This window comes from Heterodontus francisci, chromosome 6, assembly GCF_036365525.1.
Source record: "Heterodontus francisci isolate sHetFra1 chromosome 6, sHetFra1.hap1, whole genome shotgun sequence".
Taxonomy (NCBI): domain Eukaryota; kingdom Metazoa; phylum Chordata; class Chondrichthyes; order Heterodontiformes; family Heterodontidae; genus Heterodontus; species Heterodontus francisci.
In genome coordinates this window covers 44,002,809-44,028,288 of record NC_090376.1, presented here as the reverse complement: position 1 = coordinate 44,028,288, position 25,480 = coordinate 44,002,809, and the positions used below count along the sequence as shown (strand labels likewise).

General features: G+C 46.1%; 1 protein-coding gene across 1 annotated transcript in view; it reads right to left on the bottom strand.

Moving 5' to 3' along the window:
- LOC137370950 (2-oxo-4-hydroxy-4-carboxy-5-ureidoimidazoline decarboxylase-like) overlaps nt 1–17,809 on the bottom strand; it is a 36,927-nt gene extending 19,118 nt beyond the window's left edge. Inside the window, exon 1 of the mRNA XM_068032833.1 lies at nt 17,570–17,809. Within this exon, the coding sequence (XP_067888934.1) occupies nt 17,570–17,744 (175 nt within the window). The 5' untranslated portion in view covers nt 17,745–17,809. The remainder of the gene's footprint in view (nt 1–17,569) is intronic.
- Between the last annotated feature and the right edge of the window lie 7,671 nt (nt 17,810–25,480).

Below are 25,480 nucleotides of genomic sequence, written 5' to 3'. Positions count from 1 at the left end.
TAGCATCACTGTGGCAACTGGAGTTGGCACGGGAAGGCCTGGTGAACCCTCATGCCCACAGCTGACTCTGCCTCACCCTCCTCCTCCTGCTTATACGTGATTTGTGGTTTACCTAGTGTTCCCCTTTCTACGCTGATCTGTGGCCCAACCGAGGTGAGTGGATCTGCGCTGGTGGAAGGTGCCGAGGTATGATGTGATGGTGCAGTTTCCAAGGAATTCTCCCCAGCTGTTGATTTCAGTGCCGAAATGCAGCGTTGCCTTGGAAGCCTCTCCGTGACTGGCCCAGTGGGAGACTGAAGACAATGGTCATGAGAGGTGGTTCTAATCTACAAGTGCCCTAGCACATCCTGTCCCTTATATGACAGCGGACTTAGATCCGGAATTCTCATTGGGCAGGAGTCTCTTCCATGCCTTTTAGCAAGGCGTTTGATAAGGTTCCCCATGGTAGGCTCATTCAGAAAGTAAGGAGGTATGGGATACAGGGTAAGTTGGCTGTCTGGATACAGAATTGGCTGGCCCATAGAAGACAGAGGGTGGTAGTAGATGGAAAGTATTCAGCCTGGAGCTCGGTGACCAGTGGTGTTCCACAGGGATCTGTTCTGGGACCTCTGATCTTTGTGATTTTTATAAATGACTTGGATGAGGAAGTGGAAGGCTGGGTTAGCAAGTTTGCCGATGACACGAAGGTTGCTGGAGTTATGGATCGTGTGGAGGGCTGTTGTAGGTTGCAATGGGACATTGACAGGATGCAGAGCTGGGCTGAGAAGTGGCAGATGGAGTTCAACTTGGATAAGTGTGAAGTGATTCATTTTGGAAGGTCGAATTTGAATGCAGAATACAGGGTTAAAGACAGGATTCTTGGTAGTGTGGAGGAACAGAGGGATCTTGGGGTCCATGTCCATAGATCGCTCAAAGTTGCCACCCAAGTTGATAGGGTTGTTAAGAAGGCGTATGGTGTGTTGGCTTTCATTAACAGGGGGATTGAGTTTAAGAGCCGCGAGGTTATGCTGCAGCTCTATAAAGCCCTGGTTAGACCACACTTGGAATATTGTGTTCAGTTCTGGTTGCCTCATTATAGGAAGGATGTGGAAGCTTTAGAGAGGGTGCAGAGGAGATTTACCAGGATGCTGCCTGGACTGGAGGGCATGTCTTCCGAGGAAAGGTTGAGGGAGCTAGGGCTTTTCTCATTGGAGCGAAGAAGGATGAGAGGTGACTTGATAGAGGGGTACAAGATGATGAGAGACATAGATAGAGTGGATAGCCAGAGACTTTTTCCCAGGGCGGAAAGGGCTATCACCAGGGGGCATAATTTTAAGGTGATTGGAGGAAGGTTTAGGGGAGATGTCAGAGGTAGGTTCTTTACACAGAGAGTGGTGGGTGCGTGGAATGCACTGCCAGCGGTGGTAGTAGAAGCAGATACATTAGGGATATTTAAGCAACTCTTGGATAGGTACATGGATGATAGTAGAATGAAGGGTATGTAGGTAGTTTGATCTTAGAGTAGGTTAAAGGTTCGGCACAACATCGTGGGCCGATGAATGTCCCAGACACTGCAATCACTATCCCTGGGTGTGTCCTGTCCCACTGGCAGGACAGACCCAGCAGAGGTGGCGGCACAGTGGTCTACAGTAGGGAGGGAGTTACCCTGGGAGTCCTCAACATCGACTCCGGACCCCATGAAGTCTCATGGCATCAGGTCAAACATGGGCAAGGTAACCTCCTACTGATTACCACCTACCGCCCTCCCTCAGCTGATGAGTCAGTACTCCTCCATGTTGAACACCACTTGGAGGAAGCACTGAGGGTGGCAAGGGCACAAAATGTACTCTGGGTGGGGGACTTCAATGCCCATCACCAAGGGTGGCTCGGTAGCACCACTACTGACCGAGCTGGCCGAGTACTAAAGGACATAGCTGCTAAACTGGGTCAGCGGCAGGTGGTGGGGGAACCAACACGAGGGAAAAACATACTTGACCTTGTCCTCACCAATCTGCCTGTCGCAGATGCTTCTGTCCATGACTGTATTGGCAGGAGTGACCACCGCACAGTCCTTGTGGAGACGAAGTCCCGCCTTCACATTGAGGATACTGTCCATCGTGTTGTGTGGCACTATCACCGTGCTAAATGGGATAGATTTTGAACAGATCTAGCAATGCAAAACTGGGCATGCATGAGCCACTGTGGGCCATCAGCAGCAGCAGAATTGTACTCAACCACAATCTGTAACCTCATGGTCCGGCATATCCCCCACTCTACCATTACCATCAAGCCAGGAAACCAACCCTGGTTCAATGAAAAGTGCAGGAGGGCATGCCAGGAGCAGCACCAGGCAAACCTCAAAATGAGGTGTCAACCTGGTGAAGCTACAACCCAGGACTACTTGCATGCCAAACTATTGCAGCATGCAATAGACAGAGCTAAGCGATCCCATAACCAACGGATCAGCTCTGCAGTCCTGCCACATCCAGTCATGAATGGTGGTGGACAATTGAACAACTAACTGGAGGATGTGGCTCCACTAATATCCCCATCCTCAATGATGGAGGGGCCCAGCACATCAGTGCAAAAGATAAGGCAGAAGCATTTGCAACGATCTTCAGCCAGAAGTGCTGAGTTGATGATCCATCTCTGCCCCCTCCTGAAGTCTCCAGCTTTCAGATACCAGACTTCAGCCAATTCGATTCACTCCACATGATATCAAGAAACAACTGAATGCAATGGATACTGCAAAGGCTATGGGTCCTGACAACATTCCGGCAATAGTACTGAAGACCTGTGCTCCAGAACTTGCCGCACCGCTAGCCAAGCAGTTCCAGTACAGCTACAACACTGGCATCTACCCGGCAATGTGGAAAATTGCCCAGGTATGTCCTGTACACAAAAAGCAGGACAAGTCAGCCCGGCCAATTACCACCCCATCAGCCTACTCTCAATCATCAGTAAAGTGATGGAAGGTGTCATCAACAGTGCCATCAGGCGGCACTTGCTTAGCAATAATCTGCTCAGTGATGCTCAGTTTGGGTTCCGCCAGGGCCACTCAGCTCCTGACCTCATTACAGCCTTTGTTCAATCATGGACAAAAGAGCTGAACTCAAGAGCTGAACTTAAGAGTGACTGCCCTTGACATCAAGGCAGCATTTGACCGAGTACGGCATCAAGGAGCCCAAGCAAAACTGGAGTCAGTGGGAATCAGGGGGAAAGCACTCTGCTGGTTGGAGTCATACCTAGCGCAAAGGAAGATGGCCGTGGTTGTTGGAGGTCAATCATCTGAGCTCCAGGACATCGCTGCAGGAGTTCCTCAGGTTAGTGTCCTAGGCCCAACCATCTTCAGCTGCTTCATCAATGACCTTCCTTCAATTGTAAGTTCAGAAGTGGGGATGTTCACTGATGATTGCACAATGTTCAGCACCATTCGCGACTCCTCACATACTGAAGCAGTCTGGGTAAAAATGCAGCAAGACCTGGACAATATCCAGGCTTGGGCTGATAAGTGGCAAGTAACATTTGCACCACACAAGTGGCAGGCAATGACCATCTCCAACTAGAGAGAATCTAACCATCTCCCCTTGACATTCAATGGCATTACCATCACTGAATCCCCCACTATCAACATCCTAGGGGCTACCATTGACCAGAAACTGAACTGGAGTAGCCATATAAATACCATGGCTACAAAAGCAGGTCAGAGGCTCGGAATCCTGCGGCAAGTAACTCACCTCCTGACTCCCCAAAGCCTGTCCACCATCTTCAAGGCACAAGTCAGGAGTGTGATGGAATACTCTCCACTTGCCTGGATGGGTGCAGCTCCAACAACACTCAAGAAGCTCGACACCATCCAGGACAAAGCAGGCCACTTGATTGGCACACCATCCACTAACATTCACTCCCTCCACCACCGACGCACAGTGGCAGCAGTGTGTACCATCTACAGGATGCACTGCAGCAACGCACCAAGGCTCCTTAGACAGCACCTTCCAAACCCCCGACCTCTACCACCTCGAAGGACAAGAGCAGCAGATGCATGGGAACATCACCACCTGCAAGATCCCGTCCAAGTCACACACCATCGTGACTTGGAACTATATCGCCGTTCCTTCACTGTTGCTTGGCGAAATCCTGGAACTCCCTTACTAACAACACTGTGGGTGTACCTACCTCTCAAGGACTGCAGCAGTTCAAGAAGGCAGCTCACCACCACCTTCTCAACGGCAATTAGAGATGGACAATAAAGGCTGGCCGAGCCAGCGACGCCACATCCCGTAAATGAATAAAAAAAAGTTGGATGACCAGCCATGATCATAATGAATGGTGGAGCAGGCTCAAAGGGCCGAATGGCCTACTCCTGCTCCTATTTTCTATGTTTCTATGTATGTTTCTGTCTCAGTCTATGTCCCCGCTCTCTGTGTTGTTCAACCCCTCCCCCCGTGTCATCCTTGCTCTCTGTGTCCACCTTCTCTCTGTCCCCCCTTTTCTCTCTGTCCCCCGCTCTCTCTGCCCTCTCTCACTCTCTCTGCTTCCTCTTCCTATCTGCCCCCCCTCCCCCGCTCTATTCCCCCCACTCGCTCTCTCGGTTCCCCTCTCTCTCTTTGCCCCCCTCACTCTGCCCCCTCTCTCTGTCTGCCCCCTCTCTCTGCCCCCCTCTGTCTCTCTGCCCTCCCTCTCTCTCGCTGCTCCCTTTCTCTCTCTCTGTCTGTCCCCCCTCACTCTCTGCCCCTGACTCTCTCGCTCTGTTCCCCCTCTCTCTGTCCTTCTCTCTCTCTCTCTCTCTCTGCCCCCTTCTCTCTCTCTCTCTCTGCCCCCTTCTCTCTCTCTCTCTCTCTCTATCTCTGTCTGTCTGTCCCCCTCTCTCTCTCTCTCTCTCTGTCTGTCCCCCTCTCTCTCTCTCTCTCTCTCTGTCCCCCTCTTCCCCTCTCTCTGTCTGTCCCCCCTCACTCTCTCTCTCTGTCTGTCCCCCTCTCTCTCTCTCTCTGTCTGTCCCCCCCTCTCTCTCTCTGTCTGTCCCCCCCTCTCTCTCTGTCTGTCCCCCTCTCCCCCTCTCTCTCTCTCTGTCTGTCCCCCCTCACTCTCTCTCTCTCTCTGTCTGTCCCCCCTCACTCTCTCTGTCTGTCCCCCTGACTCTCAGCCCCTGACTCTCTCTCTCTGTGTCCCTCCTCTCTCTGTCCCTCTCTCTCTCTCTCTGTCCCCCACTCACTCGCTTGGTTCCTCTCTCTCTCTCTGACAGTTGCAGGGAGCCGGAGCGCTCAGTACAGCTGCTTTGTGGTTGGTCAGTCTTTTTTTAAAATCACAAGTCAGTTTCACAGCTGACAGGCGCTGACATAGGGAATAGCAGTTTCTGAACTTTGGACAGACTTGGGTTTTCCGGCAGGCTTTTAAAAAAAAGTTGGAACCCTCCAGAAAACCCCAAATCTGTCCAAAGTTCAGAAACTGCTATTCCTGATGTCAGCAGCTGTCAGCTGTGAATCTGACTCGATTTTTCAAAGGCAGTGTTTGTTGACAATGCAACCACCAGGTGGCGCAGTACTTGCACATGTGCAAATGCAGCTTTATGTACTGAAACATCACTGTCTGCGACCTTTCAGGCAGTGCTAGGATAGATGATGGCGCTGCTCAATTTATCACAAAAAACAAATGAATTCAATCGCTGCCCCTCACCGCTACATCCCCATCAGCCGTGCGATCCCGCCTCTTACCCCATGCTTCTCTCCCCTCCACTGCTTCTCCCCCCCACTGCTTCTTCCCCCCCCACCCCACCCACTGCTTCACCCCCCCCCCCCAGCTCTCACCCCCATCTCACCACCCCCCCCCCTCCCTGCCCACCACCCTCCCCCCCCATCCCCCCGGCTTCTGCTCCCCATGGGTTCCCGCCAGTAGGTAGGGCAAGATGACATTCCACTACGCGATGATGTTTCGGTACATGCACAAATTAGTCCTGGCAAGAATGTAGGCTGCGCATGTGTGCAGCTGGGAGCGCTCTGATGACGTCGGGGCACCGGATGCATTGTCAGGAGTCTCTTTGTTTTTAAAACGCTGGTCTGAAAGAAGACGATAATGCAAAATTTCTCATCTCTGAAATACATCCGCGGACCGGATGGAAACCTTGGTGGGCCAGATCCTGGCCCACAGGCTGTACGTTGGACGACCCTGGTGTACAGGACTTGTCTTTCTAGTCTTAAGAGGGTAAAATAATGTGCTAACTCAAAATGAAGAAGTCATGTTGATTGCTGGGGCAACAGGCATTAAACTCTGTGATCCGTGCCAATGGTCCTAAATGAGTAAACATCCTGTAAGTGGTAAGGTTTCCTATTGAGGTCATTGTTGGGATTGTGAAAGAGGCACACATGGCTATGTGAGTATTATGTATGACTCATTGGACATTTGAAAATCCCATTATACAGTAAAGTTGTAGCCCTATGACAATGGTGCCGCACAGCCATGATGAAAATAAAGGGCTATATTTTGTGGTAGAAATAATGGTAAGGCTAATAGCACTCATCATTATTTATGTTGAAATCAGAAAGTAATTTAACCATACATGCACAGCTGAATGTGGAAATCTGGAAGCTGCTGTCCGAAATGCAATGGTCCTCCGTAAGCTTCCCAAAATCTCACCATCTTGTTCACTATTTAAATACATTGAACGGCATTAAGTTACTGTACTTAGCTCAGACAAATGAACAAAACTCACCAGAAAAAAATGGCTTGTTCATTCCCGTGTAAGCACCCATCTAATGGTGTAGTGAGACTTAACTACTGGCAAATAACCTCTCTGGAACTGAAAATTAACAGGTGTGGAGTTTCATTCCTGTAGCTTTTAATTATTGTTGAAGATTAATCCAATATTTCTTTCCATCTTTTTATTTCACTTTTTGTACCTGATTTGCCATTGAATTTCATATTCTAATTTACACTTCATGGGTCAAACTGTGCTGTAATTCTTCAATCTGATTGATTGACACGATACACAGTTGCTTGCCCTGTTCACACAGATTCCAGATGCCCTGCAGAAGGTGCTGCAATTTTTGGAAGGTTGGTTGTCAGCAACTTTCATTGTAAAAGCCCATAGAGAATTTATGGACAAGTTCAAGTCTAATGAAGGACTGGCATCGTTCATTCACCTCTCAGAGCCAATTCCAGCCCATTGTACTGGTTAATTGCAGAAAATGATGCATCTCTAATTTGCTTGGTGAATGTGCACATCTGATTGGGAAATATTGCTTAATTCCAAGCCTGAAATGTCTTGATCATAGAGAAATGTTGGATAAATGACATCTCTCTGTGATGGAAGTGATCTCTTGGGCCAGTGCATTACTGACTGAAGGAAATGTAGCCTCCACAAGCACTGTTCATGGTTCAGGTAGAATTTGAATGTCTTAGTCAGTATTTGTGGCTGTGAGGATACTGGCAGATGAAGGCCAGGCATGGTCTTTGCTGCTAGATCAACCCTTGCCCTCATCGTCTTCCTCCAAGAAACAGAAGTAGAAGGACATTCCCAAAGAATGGGCGCAAAGAACACGCAATGGGCGGCACAGTGGCGCAGTGGTTAGCACCGCAGCCTCACAGCTCTCGGGACCCGGGTTCGATTCTGGGTACTGCCTCTGTGGAGTTTGCAAGTTCTCCCTGTGACTGCATGGGTTTTCGCCGGGTGCTCCGGTTTTCTCCCACAGCCAAAAGACTTGCAGTTGATAGGTAAATTGGCCATTGTAAATTGCCCCTATTGTAGGTAGGTGGTAGGAAATATGGGATTACTGTCGGGTTAGTATAAATGGGTGGTTGTTGTCCGGCACAGACTCGGTGGGCCAAAGGGCCTGTTTCAGTGCTGTATCTCTAAAACAAAAGTCCTATTACTGCCTCTGTAGATTGTTGGAAGGCATAAAATTTGAAACCTCAATGATATTTGAAGCACTGTTTGTTGGGGGAAATGATTATAATTAGTGTAGAAACAACCAAAATAAAGCACCTCAAACTTTCACCACTGCTGGTGGGAGAGAATATACTCAGGGATGGTGATAGAGGCATCTGGGACATTGGCTGAAAGGGATGATCCTGTGAATGTCACTTTGTCAAGCTGCTCCTTGATTCATCTGTGGAACACCTCTCCCAATTTTGGCACAAGTACCCAGATATTAGTGACGAGGACTTTGCAGGGTTGGCTGAACTGGATGTGCCATTGTTGTGTCCAAGTCCAACGCCTAGATCAATGCTGGACAGTTTTTCCAGTTTTATTCCTATGATAGTTTGTCGTAACAATTTGGTGCAGCTAAGTGGTTTGCTAGGCTTTTTCAGAGGGCAGGTAAGAGTCAACCACATTGTTGTGGGGTTGGAGCCACATGCTGAGCAGAATGGGTAAGGACAGGAGATTTCCTTCCCTAAAAAACAATAATGAACTAATTGTGTTTTACTGCAATCCGGTAGTTACATCGTCATCATTACTGATACTTGTGAGTGAAGCTCCAACAACATTCAAGAAGCTCAACGCCATCCAGGACAAAGCAGCCCACTTGATCAGCAGCCCATCACCACCTTGAGCTGTGAGGAAGATGCAGAGACTCTCCAGTGAGATTTGGACAGGTTGAGCGAGTGGACAAATACATGGCAAATGCAGTATAATGTGGATAAATGTGAGGTTATCCACTTTGGTGGCAAAAATAGAAAGGCAGATTATCTGAACAGCGATAAATTGGGAAAGGGAGAGGTGCAGCGAGACCTGGGTGTCCTTGTACACCAGTCGTTGAAAGTAAGCATGCAGGTGCAGCAGGCAGTTAAGAAGGCAAACGGTGTGTTGGCCTTCACAGCGAGAGGATTCGAGTACAGGAGCAAGGATGTCTTGCTGCAATTATACAAGGCCTTGGTGAGACCACATCTGGAGTATTGTGTGCAGATTTGGTCTCCTTATCTGAGGAAGGATGTTCTTGCTATGGAGGGAGTGCAGCGAAGGTTCACCAGACTGATTCCTGGGATGGCAGGACTGACATATAAAGAGTGATGGGTTGCTTAGGCTTGTATTTGCTAGAGTTTAGAAGAATGAGAGGGGATCTCATAGGAACCTACAAGATTCTAACAGGACTGGACAGACTAGATGCAGGAAGGATGTTCCCGATGGTGGGGGAATCCAGAACCAGGGGTCACAGTCTAAGGATAAGGGATAAACAATTTAGGACTGAGATGAGGAGGGATTTCTTCACCCAGAGAGTGGTGAACCTGTGGAATTCTGTATCACGGAAAGCAGTTGAGGCCAAATCATTAAATATATTCAAGAAAGAGTTAGATATAGTTCTTCGGGCTAAAGGGATACAGGGAGAAAGCGGGAAGAGGGTACTGAGTTTGGATGATCAGCCATGATCGTATTGAATCGAAAGGCTGAATAGCCTACTCCAGCTCCTATTTTTCTATGTTTCTAAACATTCACTCCCTCCACCACCGGCACACATTGGCAACAGTGTGTAACATATATAAAATGCACTGCAGTGACTTGCCAAGCCACCTTCAACAGCAGCTTCCAAACCCGCAATCTCTACCATCTAGAAGGACAAGGGCATCATCATCACCTACAAATACCCTTTCAAGCTACACACCATCGTGACTTTTTAAAATTGTATTTCACAAGCTGTGGGCATCGCTGGCAGGCCAGCATGTATTGCCCATCTCTAATTGCCCTTGAGAAGGTGGTGGTGAGCCGCCTTCTTGAACCATTGCAGTCCATGTGGGGTAGGTACACCCACAGTGCTATTAGGAAGGGAGCTCCAGGATTTTGACTAACAGAATCACAGAATTCTTACAGCACAGAAGGAGGCCATTCGGCTCATCGTGTTTGCACTGGCTCTCCGAATGAGCAATTCACATCGTGGCATTCCCCCCCTCCCACTTCTCCCCATAACCCTCTACATTCTTCCTTTTCAGGTAACTATCTAATTCCCTTTGAATGCCTCGACTGAACCAGCCTCCATCTCATTCTCTGGCAGTGCATTCCATATCCTACCCACTCACTGCGTGCAAATGTTTATCCCCCTGTCACCATTGCTTCTTTTGCCAACTGCCTTAAATCTGTGCCCTTTCGTTCTTGATCCGTTCATGAGTGGGAACAGTTTCTCCCTATCTATTCTGTCCAAACCTCTCATGATTTTGAATACTTCTATCAAATCACCTCTCAGCCTTCTCTTCTCCAAGGAAAACAGTCCCAACTTCTCCAATCTATCCACATACCTGAGGTTCCTCATCCCTGGAACCATTCTTGTGAATCTTTTCTGCACTCTCTCCAATGCCTTCACATCTTGTTCAAATTTGCTGTGCCGAACTGGATGCAATGGTCCAGCGGAGGCCGAAAAAGTGTCTTAAAAAAGTTCAACATGAGCTCCTTGTTGTTGTACTCTAAGCCCCTATTAATGAAGCCCAGGATACTGTAGGCTTCACTGACCACTCACTCAAGCTGCCCTGCCAACTTCAGTGACTTATGCACAAATACAACCAGGTCCCTTTTCCTGCAACCCCTTTAGAGTTGTACCCTTTATTTTATATCGTCTCTCCATGTTCTTCCTACCAAAATGAATCACTTCACATTTCTCCGCATTGAACATCACCTGCCACTTGTCTGCCCATTCCACCAGTTTGTCTATGTCCTTTAGAAGTTCTATACTATCCTCCTCACAGGTCACAATGCTTCCAAGTTTTTATCATCTGCAAAATTTGAAATTGTGCCCTGTACACCAAGGTCTAAGTCATTGATGTATATCAGGAAAAGCAATAGTCCCAACACTGAGCCCTGGGAAACTCCACTACAAAGCTTCCTCCAGCTTGAAAAACATCCATTAACCATGACTATCTGTTTCCTGTCACTCAACCAATTTCGTATCCATGTTGCTACCCAGCGACAGTGAAGGAACGGCGATATAGTTCCAAGTCAGGATGGTGTGTGACTTGGAGGGGAACATGCAGGTGGCGGTGTTCTCATGCATCTGCTGCCCTTGTCCTTTTAGGTGGTAGAGGTCGCGGGTTTGGAAGGTGCTGTCAAAGGAGCCTTGGTGAGTTGCTCCAGTGCATCTTGTAGAAGGTACACACTGCTGCCACTCTGCATCGGTGGTGGTGGGGGTGAATGTTGAAGGCGGTGGTTGGGGTTTCAATCAAGCGAACTGCTTTGTCCTGGATGGTGTCGAGCTTCTTGAGTGCTGTTGGAGCTGCACTCATCCAGGCAAGTGGAGAGTATTCCATCACACTACTGACTTGTGCCCTGTAGATGGTGGACAGGCTTTGGGGAGTCAAGAGGTGAGCTACTCACTGCAGAATTCCCAGTCTCTGGCCTGCTCTCGTAGCCACAGCATTTATATGGCTGGTCCAGTTAAGTTTCTGGTCAATTGTAACCCCAATACGTTGATAGTGGGGGATTCAGCGATGGTAATGCCATTGAATGTCAAGGGGAGATGGTTGGATTCTCTCTTATTGGAGATGGTCATTGCCTGGCACTTATGTGGCGTGAATGTAACTTGCCACTTATCAACCCAAGCCTGAATGTTGTCCAGGTCTTGCTGCATATGAACATGGATTGCTTCAGTATCTGAGGAGTTGCGAATGGTGATGAACATTGTGCAATCATCAGCGAACATCCCCATCTCTGCCGTTATGATGGAGGGAAGGTCATTGATGAAGCAGCTGAAGATGGTTGGGCCTAGGACACTACCCTGAGGAACTCCTGAAGTGATGTCCTAGGACTGAGATGGTTGACCTCCAACAAACACAACCATCTTCCTTTGTGCTAGGTATGACTCCAACCAGTGGAGAGTTTTTCCCCGATTCCTATTGACTCCAGTCTTGCTAGGGCTCCTTGATGCCATACTCGGTCAAATGCTTTCTTGATGTCAAAGGCAGTCATTCTCACCTCACCTCCATGTTTGGACCAAAGCTGTAATGATATCAGGAGCTGAGTGGCCCTGGCAGAACCCAAACTGAGCATCAATGAGCAGGTTATTGCTGAGTAAGACCAGTTTGAAAGCACTGTCAACAACACCTTCCACCACTTTGCTGATGATCGAGAGTAGACTGATGGGGCAGTAATTGGCTGGGTTGGATTTGTCCTGCTTTTTGTGCACAGGACATACCTAGCCAATTTTCCACATTGTCAGGTAGATGCCAATCATAAAGTCATAGAAACAGGCCCTTCGGCACACCGCATCCATGCCAACAATAATGCCGATCTATACTAATCCCACCTGCCTGCATTAACTCCATTTCCCTCTATGCCTTGCTCATTCAAGTGCCTGTCCAGATGCCTCTTAAATGTCGCTACTGTTCCAGCCTCCACCACCTCCTCAGGCAGCTCATTCCAGATACCCACTATTCTTTGTGTGAAAAATTTACCCCTTTGATCCCCTTTAAATCTCCTCCCTCTCACCTTAAACCTATGCCCTCTAGTTTTAGCCACCCCTACCATGGGAAACAGACTCTGGCTATCTACCCTATCTATGCCTCTCATAATTTTATATACCTCTACCATGTCCCCTCTCAGCCTCCTTCGCTCCAGGGAAAACAGACCAAGCCTATCCAATCTCTCTTTATAACTCAAGCCCTCCAAACCAGGCAACATCCTTGTGAATCTTTTCTGCACCCTTTCTAGCTTAATCACATCTTTCCTGTAGTGCAGCGACCAGAACTGCACACAGTACTCCAAATGCAGCCTAACCAACCTTATGTACAACTGTAACATGACTTCCCAACTCTTGTACTCAATGTCTTGGCCGATAAAGGCAAGCATGCCATATGCCTTCTTCACCACCCTGTCTACCTGTGTTGCCACTTTCAGGGAACTATGTACTTGCACCCCAAGGTCTCTCTGCTCAAGAACACTCCAAAGGGCCCTGCCATTCACTGTATATGTCCTGCCCTGGTTTAACTTCCCAAAATGCATCACTTCACACTTATCTGCATTAAATTCTATTTGCCACTCCTTTGCCCACTTTCCCAGTTGATCGATATCCTGTTGGAACCTTAGACAACCTTCTTCACTGTCCACTATACCACCAATTTTGGTGTCATCTGCAAACTTATTAATCATGCCCCTTACATTCACATCCAAGTCATTAATATATATGACAAACAACAGAGGGCCCAGCACCGACCCCTGTGGCTCACCACTGGTCACCGGCCTCCAATCTGAAAAACAACTCTCCACTACCACCCTTTGCCTCCTATCACCAAGCCAATTTTGTATCCAATTAGCTAGCTCACCCTGGATCCCATGTGTTCGAACCTTTTGGATCAGCCTACCATGCGGGACCTTGTCAAAGGCCTTGCTAAAGACCATGTCGAAAATGTCCATCGCCCTGCCCTCGTCAATCCTCTTGGTCACCTCCTCGAAAAACTCAATCAAATTCGTGAGACATAATTTCCACACACAAAGCCATGCTGACTTTACCTAATCAGACCATGCCTTTCCAGATGCATATAAATCCTGTCTCTCGGAATCCCTTCCAATAACTTTCCCACCACTGTGTAAGGCTCACCGGCCTGTAGTTCCCTCGCTTATCCCTGCTGCCCTTATTAAATAAAGGCACAACATTCGCTATCCTCCAGTCTTCCGGTACCTCACCCGTGGCTAACGATGATACAAAAATCTCTGCCAGGGCCCCAGAAATCTCCTCCCTTGCTTCCCATAGCATCCTAGGATACACCTGGTCAGGCCCTGGGGATTTATCCACCTTAATGCACTTCAAAACCTCCAACACCGCCTCCTTTGTAATGTTGATATGCTCCAGGATATTGGTGTTCCCTCCCTTGAACTCACTAGCTTCCATGACCTTCTCCACGGTAAATACGGATGAGAAATATTCATTTAAGACCTCGCCCATTTCCTGTGGCTCCACACATAGATTGCCACACTGATCCTTAAGGGGACCTACTCTCTCCCTCGCTACCCTTTTACTCTTAATATACTTATAGAATCTTTTAGGATTCTCCTTTATCTTATCTGCCCAGGAAATCTCATGGCCCCTTTTCGCCCTTCTAATTTCCTTCTTAAGTGTAGTCCTACATCCCCTATACTCCTCGAGGGACTCGCTTGATCCCAGCTGCCTATACCTGACATTTGCCTCCTTCTTTGTCCTGACCAGACCCTCAATATCCCTCGTCAACAAAGGCTCAATATCCCTCGTCAACCAAGTGTTGTCGCTGTACTGGAACAGCTTGGCTAGGGGCGTGGCTAGTTCTGGAGCATAAGTCCTTGGTATTATTGCTGGAATATTGTCAGGGCCCATAGCCTTTGCAGGAACCAGTGCCTTCAGCCGTTTCTTGATATCATGTGGAGTGAATCAGACTGGCATCTGTGGTGCTGGGGACCTCAGCAGAAGGCTGAGATGGATCATCCACTCGGCACTTCTGGCTGAAGGTAATTGCAAATGTTTCAGCCTTGTCTTTTGCACTGAAGTGCTGGGTTGCCCCATCATTGAGGATGGGGATATTTGTGGAGCTTCCTCCTCATGTTAGTTGTTTATTTGTCCACCGCCATTCACGACTGGATGTGGCAGGACTGCAGAGCTTAGATCTGATCCATTGGTTGTGGGTTGCTTAGCTCTGTCTATAGCATGCTGCTTCCGCTGTTCGGCTTGCACGTAGTCCTGTGTTGTAACTTCACCAGGTTGTCACGCCGTTTTTTGATATGCTTCGTGCTGCTTCTGGCATGTCCTCCTGCATTCTTCATTTAACCAGGGTTGATCCACCAGCTTTATGGTAATTGTAGAGCGGGGGATATTCCAGGCCATGAGATTAATGATTATGGTTGATTACAATTCTGCTGCTGCTTATAGTCCTCATGGATGCCCAGTTTTGAGTTGAAAGATCTGTTCAAAATCTATCCCATTTAGCACGGTGGTCGTACCACACATCATGATGGAGGGTATCCTCAATGTGAAGACAGGACTTCGTCCTTTGGTCACTCCTATATATATATATATATATATATCGATCGTATATCTGGACTTCCAGAAGTCATTTGATAAGGTGCCACACAAAAGGCTAATACACAAGGTAAGATCACATGGGGTTAGGGGCAATTTATTAGCTTGGATAGAGGATTGGCTAACCAACAGAAAGCAGAGTCGGGATAAATGGGTCCTTTTCTGGTTGGCAGGATGTAACTAGTGGGGTGCCACAGGGTTCGGTCCTCGGGCCCCAACTATTTACAATCTATATTAATGACTTGGATGCAAGGATAGAAGGTACCATAGCCAAATTTGCAGATGACACTAAAATAGGTGGGATAGCAAGTTGCAATAAAGAAATAAGAAATTTACAAATGGATATGAATAGTTTCGGTGAATGGGCCAAAATTTGGCAGATGGAGTTTAACGTGGATAAGTGTGAGGTTATCCATTTTGGTCGGAGGAATAGAAAGGCAAATTATTATTTAAATGGAGAGAAACTTCAGAGTGCTTCAGTGCAGAGGGATCTGGGTGTCCTCGTGCACGAATCGCAGAAACCTATTATGCAGGTGCAGCAGGTAATAAGGAAGGCAAATGGAATTTTAGCATTTATTGCTAAAGGAGTAGAGTATAAAAGTAGGGAAGTGTTGCTGCAATACAGATAAGGCATTGGTGAGACCGTACCTGGAGTTTTGCAGAGGGATATAGTTGCATTGGAGGCAGTTCAGAGGAGGTTCACTAGAATGATTCCAGAGATGAGGGGTTTGTCTTATGAAGAGAGATTGAGCAGTTTAGGCCTTTACTCTCTGGAGTTTAGAAGAATGAGAGGAGATCTAATTGAGGTATTTAAGATGATTAAGGGGATTGACAAAGTAGATGTAGAGAGGATGTTTCCTCTGGTGGGGCAATCTAGAATAAGAGGTCATAGTTTTAGGATAAGGGGTAGCAGATTTAAAACAGAGATGAAGAGAAATTACTTCTCTCAAAGGGTCGTGAGTCTGTGGAATTCACTACCCCAGAGGGGTGCCGGAACATTGAGTAAATTTAGGAGGAGATAGACAGATTTTTAATTAGTGTTGGGTTGAAGGGTTATGGAGAACGGGCAGGAAAGTGGAGTTCAGGCCGAGATGAGATCAGCCATGATCATATTGAATGGCGGAGCAGGCTCAAGGGGCTGAATTGCCTACTCCTGCTCCTAGTTCTTATGTTCTACCAATACTGTCATGGACAGATACATCTGTGACAGGTAGATTGGTGAGGACGAGGTCAAGTAGGTTTTTTCCTCGTTGGCTCTCTCACCACCTGCTGTAGACCCAGTCTAGCAGCTATGTCCTTTAGCCAGCTTGGTCAATAATGGTGCTACCAAGCTACTCTTGGTGATGGACATTGAAGTCCCCCACCCAGAGTACATTCTGTGTGCTTGCCACCCTTAGTGCTTCTTCCAAGTGGTATTCAACATGGAGGAGTACTGACTTATCAGCTGAGAGTGGGGCAATAGGTTGTAATCAGCAGGAGGTTTCCTTGCCTGATGCCAGGAGACTTCATGGGGTCCAAAGTCAATGTTGAGGACTCCCACGGCACCTCTCTCCCAATTGTATACCACTGTGCCATCACCTTGGGGAGACAGAACATACCCAAGGATGGTGATGGTGGTGTCTTTGACATCGTCTGCAAGGTATGATTCCATGAGTATGACTATGTCATTCTGTTGCTTGACTAATCTGTGGGACAATTCTCCCAATTTTGGCACAAGCCCCCAGATGTTAGTAAGGAAAGCTCTGATGGTTGACAAGGCTGGGTGTGTTGTTGTTGTTTCCGGTGCCTCGGTCAATGCCGGGTGGTCCATCCGGTTTCATTCATTTTAGATTTTTCTCTCGCGGTTGGTACAACTGAGTGGTTTGATGGGGAATTTCAGAGGGCACTTAAGAGTCAACCACATTGTGATGGGTCTGGAGTCACATGTAGGCCAGACCAGGTAAGGACAGCAGATTTCCTTCCCTAAAGGACATCAGCGAACCAGATGGGTTTTTACAACAATTGATACTGGTTTCACCATTGGTGAGGATAGCTTTTCTAATTCCAAATTTATTCATTGAATTTAAATGTCCTAGCTGCTGTGGTGGGATTTGAACCCATGTCCCCAGAGTCTGGGTCTCTGGATTGCTGGTCTAGTGACATTACCACTCCCCTGCTTTCCTTTGGAGCTATAATGCTGTTTCTTCACTGTTGCAGAGTCAAATACCTGGAACTGCCTCCCTAACAGCACTGTGGGTGTACCTACACTAGATGGACTGCAGTGGTTAAGAAGGCAGCTCACCATTACTATCTCAAGGGCAATGAGGGATGGGCAACAAATATTAGCCTAGCCAGTGACACCCATATTGCATGAAAGAATAAAAAAGCTGGATTTTTATTCCAAATTTATTTAATTAACTGAATTTAAGTTCCCCAGCTGCCATGGCGGGATTTTAACTCATGCATGTTGCTGGATCATTAGTTTAGGCCTCTGGATTACTAGTGCAGTAACAATTATTTTTAGTCCCCAAACAGAAAAGAAAAAAAGGCTAAAGATCTTGCACAATTAAACTATGCATTTAACGTCGTCTAAGTTGACATTGACTTGTGTAAATTGAGTTTTCAAATATATGCGAGTGCAGTTGTTTTCTTACCTGACCGAGATAAAGAATCTACAAAATCTCCCATCTGTTTTTCCAAGGCGCACACACTTGAAAAGGGGTGATGTGTCCAAACTGCAGCTGCAATTAGGGGGCATTTCTCAATCACATTCCCAAACACATCGACAAATTGTTCATAATTCATGGAGTTAATGACTTGCATTTCCATGACTGTTCTCCGTCTGTTGCACAGAGCAGAATGTAAAGGTCCAGAGGAGAGTTCTTGGTGTTTACGCTGAGTGAGACTGAACGCGGGGTCAGTGCTCCTGTATGTAGAAAAAACACCCGTCCGGCCTTGAGGCTGCCAAAGTTGGGCAGACTCCAACTCCTGCCCCTGTATCTGTTTGGTTTTGAGGGGGATGCTGGAGTGGGTCTGATTTATATAATAGGTGCTCTCCTGGGAATGGGGTGTGGTCTTCCGCCGGCAATTGGATGTTAGGCAGTGAGTGGTGTAAAGGCCTTCTCAGGTCGGGAAAAAGAACCCGACCCGAGCCCGACCGAACCACAGTGGACCCGAGCCCGACACGGCCCGAGTGCCTCTGATTTTGCCCTGAGCTCCCCCACTCGACACAAACCGATCATCCTTTTACTTACCTTTGGACACGGAACCTCCAGGAAGCTGCTGCGCATGCGTGGTGACAACATGCGTTCACTGCGCAGACTCAGTTTCGTCCCAGACTCCCAGTTCAAGTATGTTTTTTAATTTCAATACTTACCGTATGAGCCCAGCCCGCCCCGCCCCGGCTCGACCTGGACTCGGCCCGACCCGACCCAAGCCTGAAAGCCGGATCCGGAAGATGAGCCCGACCCGAAACCAAGCCCGGAGTCGTCGGGTCCCGTCAGGTTTGGGTCGGGTAGCAGGCCTTTAGGGTGGTGGGGGGAGCTGGAGCTGCTGCAGTAGTTTGAAGCGCTGGGCAGTGCCAAGTAGATTTTGCAGTGTGCACTGTGTGTGCCCAGTCACCTGGAATTTCCAGTCAGTGATCTCCTGATCGCTTGCCATGACGTCAGTGGTAGATTTGTGGAAATTGTGGAGAATTGACAAGAAAAATAACAACAACTTGTATTTATGAAGTGCCTTTGCCGTAATAAAATTCCGCAAGGCACTTCACAGAAGTGTAATGTAACAAGATTTGACACAAAAGCACATAAGCAGATACTGAGACAGGTGAAGGTAGGGTTTAAGGAGTGGTTTCGAGGAGGAGAGAGAGTTAGAGAGGCAAAGCAGTTTAGGGAGAGAATCCCAGAGCTTGGAACCTGCACCACTGAAGGAATGACTGCCAAGAGGCCAGAATTAGAGAAGCACAGATATCTTGGAGGGTTGCAGGGTTGTGGAAGTGTACAGAGATAGAGAGGGCTGAGGCTATGGAGGGATACAAACATAGGAACATTTGAAAACAAGGATGAAATTTTTAAAATCAAGGCGTTACAGGATGGGAAGCCAATGTAGATCATGAATGAAAGTGAGTTAGAAGGTGAAAACAGTTGTATACGTCGGCCCTCCAGAGTTTCCACTGTTCCTCCGCTGTTGTTATAACTTGAGAGCAGAGAATCCCAGTGCAAAGTCTCCTCCAGTTTTGCAGATGTAGAACAAAAAAAGCTGCAGATATCAAAAATCTGAAACAAAATGCTGGGAACACTCTGCGGGGCAGGCAGCATCTGTGGAGAGAAACCAAGGAACTGTTGTTTCAGGAGTGAACCCTTTGCTCCCTAAAACATTTCGTTATAGTCCTGGAAATGTGAATCATTAACTCCATTTAGGTATGTGATTGAAAAATGAAATTTGGACAATCATCGCTTGACAAGTGCGTGACCTTGGAAAAATATTGGCGATTTTATTGATCCCCTTCCTGTATGAGAAGAAAATAAGTGCCCTCACAAGTATTAATTTAGAAACTCAATTACCACAACTGGTCATAATCTGACATGAGGGAGCTGGAGACCCTCCTGCAGGAGATGAGGCTGAGGAGAAAAGGTTGGAGCATTGGGAAAGAGATTGTCAAAATCACTGGCTTGTGTTCAATGGAGGGAGGTAACATTCAATCCCTCCCACAGAACTAAAACACACCATCCAAGGTCATTCACTGATATTCTCTAGCAAACACTTCTCTTCCCACCCCTCCACTGTCCATTTGGAAATTCCCTGAGGATTCATTCTTGGCTTCATCCTCTTCCTTATCAACATGCTGCCCCTTGATAACATCATCTTCCACATGTTCACCAATGACATCCAACTCCACATCACCATCACCAGCTCTGTGGCTTCTGTGCAATCAGACTGCTTGTCCAAAAGAAAAAGAAAGACTTTCATTTATATAGTGCCTTTCACAACTTCAGGGTATCCCAAAGCACTTTACAGCCAAAGAGGTATTTTTGAAGTGCAGTTGTTGTTGTAATGTAGGAAACAGGGCAGCCAATATGTACACAGCAAGCTCCCACAAACAGCATTGTGATAATGACCAAGTAATCTGTTTTGTTTAGGTGTTGGTTAGAACATAAGAACATAAGAACTAGGAGCAGGAGCAGGCAATTCAGCCCCTTGAGCCTGCTCCACCATTCAACATGATCATGGCTGATCTCATCTTGGCCTCAACTCCACTTTCTTGTCTGTTCTCCATAACCCTTCAACCCATTTCTAATTAAAAATCTGTCTATCTCCTCCTTAAATTTATCCAATGTCCCGGCATCCACCGCACTTTGGGGTAGTGAATTCCATAGATTCATGATCCTTTGAGAGAAGTAATTTCTCATCATCTCTGTTTTAAATCTGCTACCCCTTATCCTAAAACTATGATCTCTCGTTCCAGATTGCCCCACAAGAGGAAACATCCTCTCTATGTCTACTTTGTCAATCCCCTTAATCATCTTATATACCTCAATTAGATCTCCTCTCGTTCTTCTAAACTCCAGAGAGTAAAGGCCTAAACTGCTCAATCTCTCTTCATAAGACAAGCCCTCCATCTCTGGAATCAATCTCGTGAACCTCCTCTGAACTGCCTCCAATGCAACTACATCCTTCCTCAAGTAAGGGGACCAAAACTATACGCAATACTCCAGATGCGGTCTCACCAATGCCTTGTACAGTTGCAGCAACACTTCCCTACTTTTATACTCTATTCCTTTAGCAATAAATGCCAAAATTCCATTTTCCTTCCTTATCACCTGCTGTACCTGCATGCTAGTTTTCTGCGATTCATGCACGAGGACACCCAGATCCCTCTGCACTGAAGCACTCTGAAGTTTCTCTCCATTTGGATAATAATTTGCCTTTCCATTCTTCCGACCAAAATGGATACCCTCACACTTATCCACGTTAAAATCCATCTGCCAAATTTTGGCACACTTATCTAATCTATCCATATCTATTTGTAGATTTCTTATTTCTTTATTGCAACTTACTGTCCCACCTATTTTAGTGTCATCTGAAAATTTGGCTATAGTACCTTCTATCCCTGCATCCAAGTCATTTATATAGATTGTAAATGGTTGAGGGATAAATATTAGCCAGGACACTAGGGAGAGCTTCTTTTCAAAATAGTGCCATATGATCTTTTCTATCCACCTGAGGGACCAGATAGGGCTTCAGTTTAATGTCTTATCCAAAAGAAGGCACCTCTGACAGTGAAGCACTCCCTCAGTACTGCAGTACTGAAGCTTCAGCCTAGATTTTGTTGTGGAATGGAACTGGAACCCACAACCATCTGAGTCAGAGGTGAGACTTCAGCCAATCTTGCATGAACTGCATTATCCTTCAGGAAGCCCAAAGTCAACCTCTTTGTGCCCTGATGCACACACTGTACCCTAACCACCAAATCTGTCCCCATCTGTATGACACCAGCCAGAATGTTCATAACCTCAGTGTCCTTTCCAACCTGAGCTGAACTAAACTGAGCTTCTGATCTCATATCCTCTCCATCACAAAGTATACTTCTGCCTCCATAACATGGCCTGACTGTCCCTACTTCAGTGTTTCTGCTGCTGAAAGCTCACTCATGCCTTTGTCTCCTCCAGACTCAATTGCTCCAATGCTCCCCAGGAAACCCTTTCACCTTCCACACTCAGTTCATCCAAAACTCTGCTGCCCATATCGTATTGTTATGATCCTGGTGGGGATTTGTTGGCAAGTATGCAGTGTGTCAAGACAGCCTCAGAAGTTACCAAGTGGAAGTGCATCATGGTTGCCCTGGATACAGCCATACAGAGAGGGAGAACAAGCCAGCCTCAGAAGTTACCAAGGAAAGTGCATCTTGGTTGCCCCAGATACAGCCATTTGGAGACCAAGGACAGGATATACAATGTTGCCATTTAATTTTGAAACTAGTTGAAAAACTGGCTTTTGCAGAGACAGTTGAGACACAGACACACAGACTGTCTGCCAGCACATACTGAAGGAAATAGGGGAGCTCTCCATCTGTCTGTTTAAACCCTATTTATTATACTCTCAGAATTCTGAAAAGTCAATCCGGATTAATTTCTTAAAAGAAAACAACCAATTACTTTAACTACTGAACTGTAATTGCTGAATTCATAACTGGAAAAGAAGAAGAGCAGCACTTCAACTGCTGAACTAGACTACTGACTGTCCTACTGTTAAAGAACCTTTTCTTCCCATCAGATGGCTGCGAGGACTTCAAGCAACCTTGGACTGTTCCACATTGGAAGATTCCACTCCAGCAGGAGTGTAAGTCTGCAAGGACTTTGTTATTTTTTAAAATGTTGTTTATATCTTCGTAGTGTTTAAGAATCTAGTTTTCGCTAATAAACTGTCAGTTTGTTGATCTTAAGATACCTGGTTTGGTTCGCCTTATTCGGGGGTTAATAGATGGTTCAATTCGGCTGTGGTTTTCTTTAATTTGGAAAGTTTAAAGTGATATGTTCGGTGATCTGTGGAGGGACGGGACTGAATTCTCCCACCGCAATCGGAATCATATATTTTGATTGGGAGTTTTGTCTTGAGTGGTCTGTCGCAACGGTATCCAAAGCCACATTTAAGTTACTACTTGAGGATGCAATAGAAAAACGTCTAGAAACTTGAAAATATAAGAAAGATTAGACAGTATGGATTTCAAAAGGAAAGTTCATGGTTGATCAATATTATTGAATTATCTGAAGTAACAAAAAGAGTAGACAAGGGGCATACAGTTGATGTAACATACTTGGATTTTCAAAAGACCTTCTATAAGATACCTCATGGTAGACTAAGGTCAGAACATATGGACTCAGGGGGCAAGTAGCAGAATGGACAGCAAGCTGGCTACAAAACAGAAAACAAAGCCGAGGGGTTAAGGGTATTTACTCAGACTGGCAAAATGTGGGAATTGTTGTTCCACAAGGATCGATGCTGTTCACCATTTGCGTAAATGATTTAGACTCAGGAATCGGAAGTACAATTTTCAAAATTTTGAATGACACTCAATTTGGGGGTACAGTTAATATGAGGAAGACTGCGACAAAATAAAAGACATTAATAAACTTACAGAATGGGCATGAAATTGGCAAATGAATTTCAGTACAGATAAGTGTGAGGTGCTACATTTTGGTAGGAAGAATAAAGAGGCCACATACTCCTTGGAAAATAAGAGTTTAATTAGGGTAGAGGAGCAAAGGGAAGTTGGGATGCAGATACACAAATCACTAAAAGTCGTGATGCAGGTTAATAAGGCCATTATAAAAGCAAACAAAGCACTGTAGCTCACTTCTAGAGGGATAGAATTGAAAAACAGAGATGTTGTGTTAAACCTGTATAGAACCTTGGTTATACCAAGAGTACTGTTCACAGTTCTGGACTCCATGTTATAAAAATCATTTAGAGATGGTGGAGAAGTACAAAAAAGATTTACAAGCATGATACCAGAAATGAGAAGTTATCCCTATCAGAAAAATTTAACAGACTGTGGCTCTTTTCTCGAGAACAAAGAGACTGACAGGTGACCTGTTACAGATGTTTAAGATTAGGGAAGGGTTTGTTAGGGTAGACGTAGAGAAGATATTTCCACTTGTAGGGAAGATCAAAACTAGGGACCGTCAATATATGATAGTAACTAATAAATCCAGCTGGGAGTTCAGGAGAAACTTCTTTACCCAAAGAGTGATTAAACAGTGGAAGTCACTACCACAAAGAGTAGTTGAGGCGAATTGTATTTAAGGGGAAGCTAGATAAATACATGAGGGAGAAAGGAATAGAATATGTTGATAGGGTTAGATAAAGTAAGGTGGAAGAGGGCTTGTGTACAGCATAAACACAGGCATAGACCAGTTGGGCTAAATGGCCTGTTTCTGTGCTGTACATTCTACATAATTCTAACTTCAACAGGTTTGAGGATTGCTTATGGAGAAGCCTGAGAGCTACTCATTGGTGATATTAGGCCTGCTGTTCCACCAATCAGGGGCTAAGGTGAGGCAATGCCCCACAGTAGCAGCATGGTTGGAATGAGCACGGATTATGGTGTTATGTTTCAGGACATCAACACATCCAGAGTCCCTGTGTAGAAATCATGCAAGGGCAAGCGGCACACATAGTAATGGTAGAGGATGGAAGATACTTGTGAGTGTGAGTTGTAAAGTTGGAATCCTTTTTGGCAAAATTTTGGCTTCACTGATTGCTAACTGCAGTCCAACTGTGCAATTTAAGAGAGTTTGGGGAATATAAATAAATACCATAACTGTGTAAAACCAGCCTTTGTGGGGCTTCTGTCTGCCACACTGCTGTGAGGTGGCAGAAAATGGAAGTCAGACACCTTCCCAACATGGACAGTAAAATCCGAGGAAAGCTGTCTTCAGCGCACAGTCCGTTGCCTCCTGGTGGCTAACTCAAAGCGGCAGGTAATTCATCCATAGCCAGTGGACAGCCCAGGGGAAAAGGGAGAAAATTAAAGGGATTCATACCTTTACAAAAAAAAGTTATTACTTCAGTATAATTGTTAATAAGCACTGAAATTTACTTCAGCAAAAGGATACAGCGCAGAATTTACTTCTCCATATTCCTTTCTAACATGTTTAACTCTATCCATCACACACAGGTGCTTCCTTAGAACAATCTCTTACAACTCTTCTAGGTTTAGCTGGTTACCAGAAACCTGAGTGAGTTCCTTCTTCGTGTTCTCACTTTCCTCCTCATATTTCCTCATATGCTCACACCAACCTTTTATGAGTCAGCATGGCTCCACCACATCCTATTGTTGCAGTTCCTGGCTGTCCTCTGCTTTTTTAATTGCCGGATTCTAACCTGTTTGTATTTAACAAATCATTCACCCAATCCTGGTATCTCTCAAGAATCCTCCTTTTCCATTCCTGCAAGGCTACTCCTTTCCCTTGCATCAGTGCCACAGTGATTAGTTTTCTATCCCGATGTCAATCAGTAGTCAGGGGAGTTGCAATGTGCTTTTACTTTCCAATGGAGTGAATTTAAATATTAATGGAACAATTGGAGGAGGAGACACATGCTAGGGCAATTTTGATTTTGCTATGATCTGAAAACGGGGTGGCAGTGGGACCAAATTCACTTGCTAACTCACTGCTGGTTGGCCATCCATTCCAATTTCAGGTGGCCATCAATTTAAAAGACAAGATTTCCTGCTGAACACTGGCCAGAAACTGGAAAATTTTGGTTATTTCTTCTGTTACTTTGCAGTTGTTTGCTACCTGGACTATTTTAAAGTGTTTGTAGTGGCTGTACAATGTTCTGAATTCTGAAGCAGCTTCAGGTAATGTACTATTTTCTTTATGGGGGTCCAATTCCACTTTGGTGAGAGATCAAGGAGCTGGGGAAGGAGAAACAGGAGAAAAGAGCAAGGAGAACTACACTTGCAGAGAGACCAAATAAAAGGTGTTGCGTTAACAGGAATGCTTACCCTCCGAGCAGATCTTATAGGCCGAGGACAACATACCTGCAGTTCTCTGAGGAGCAGT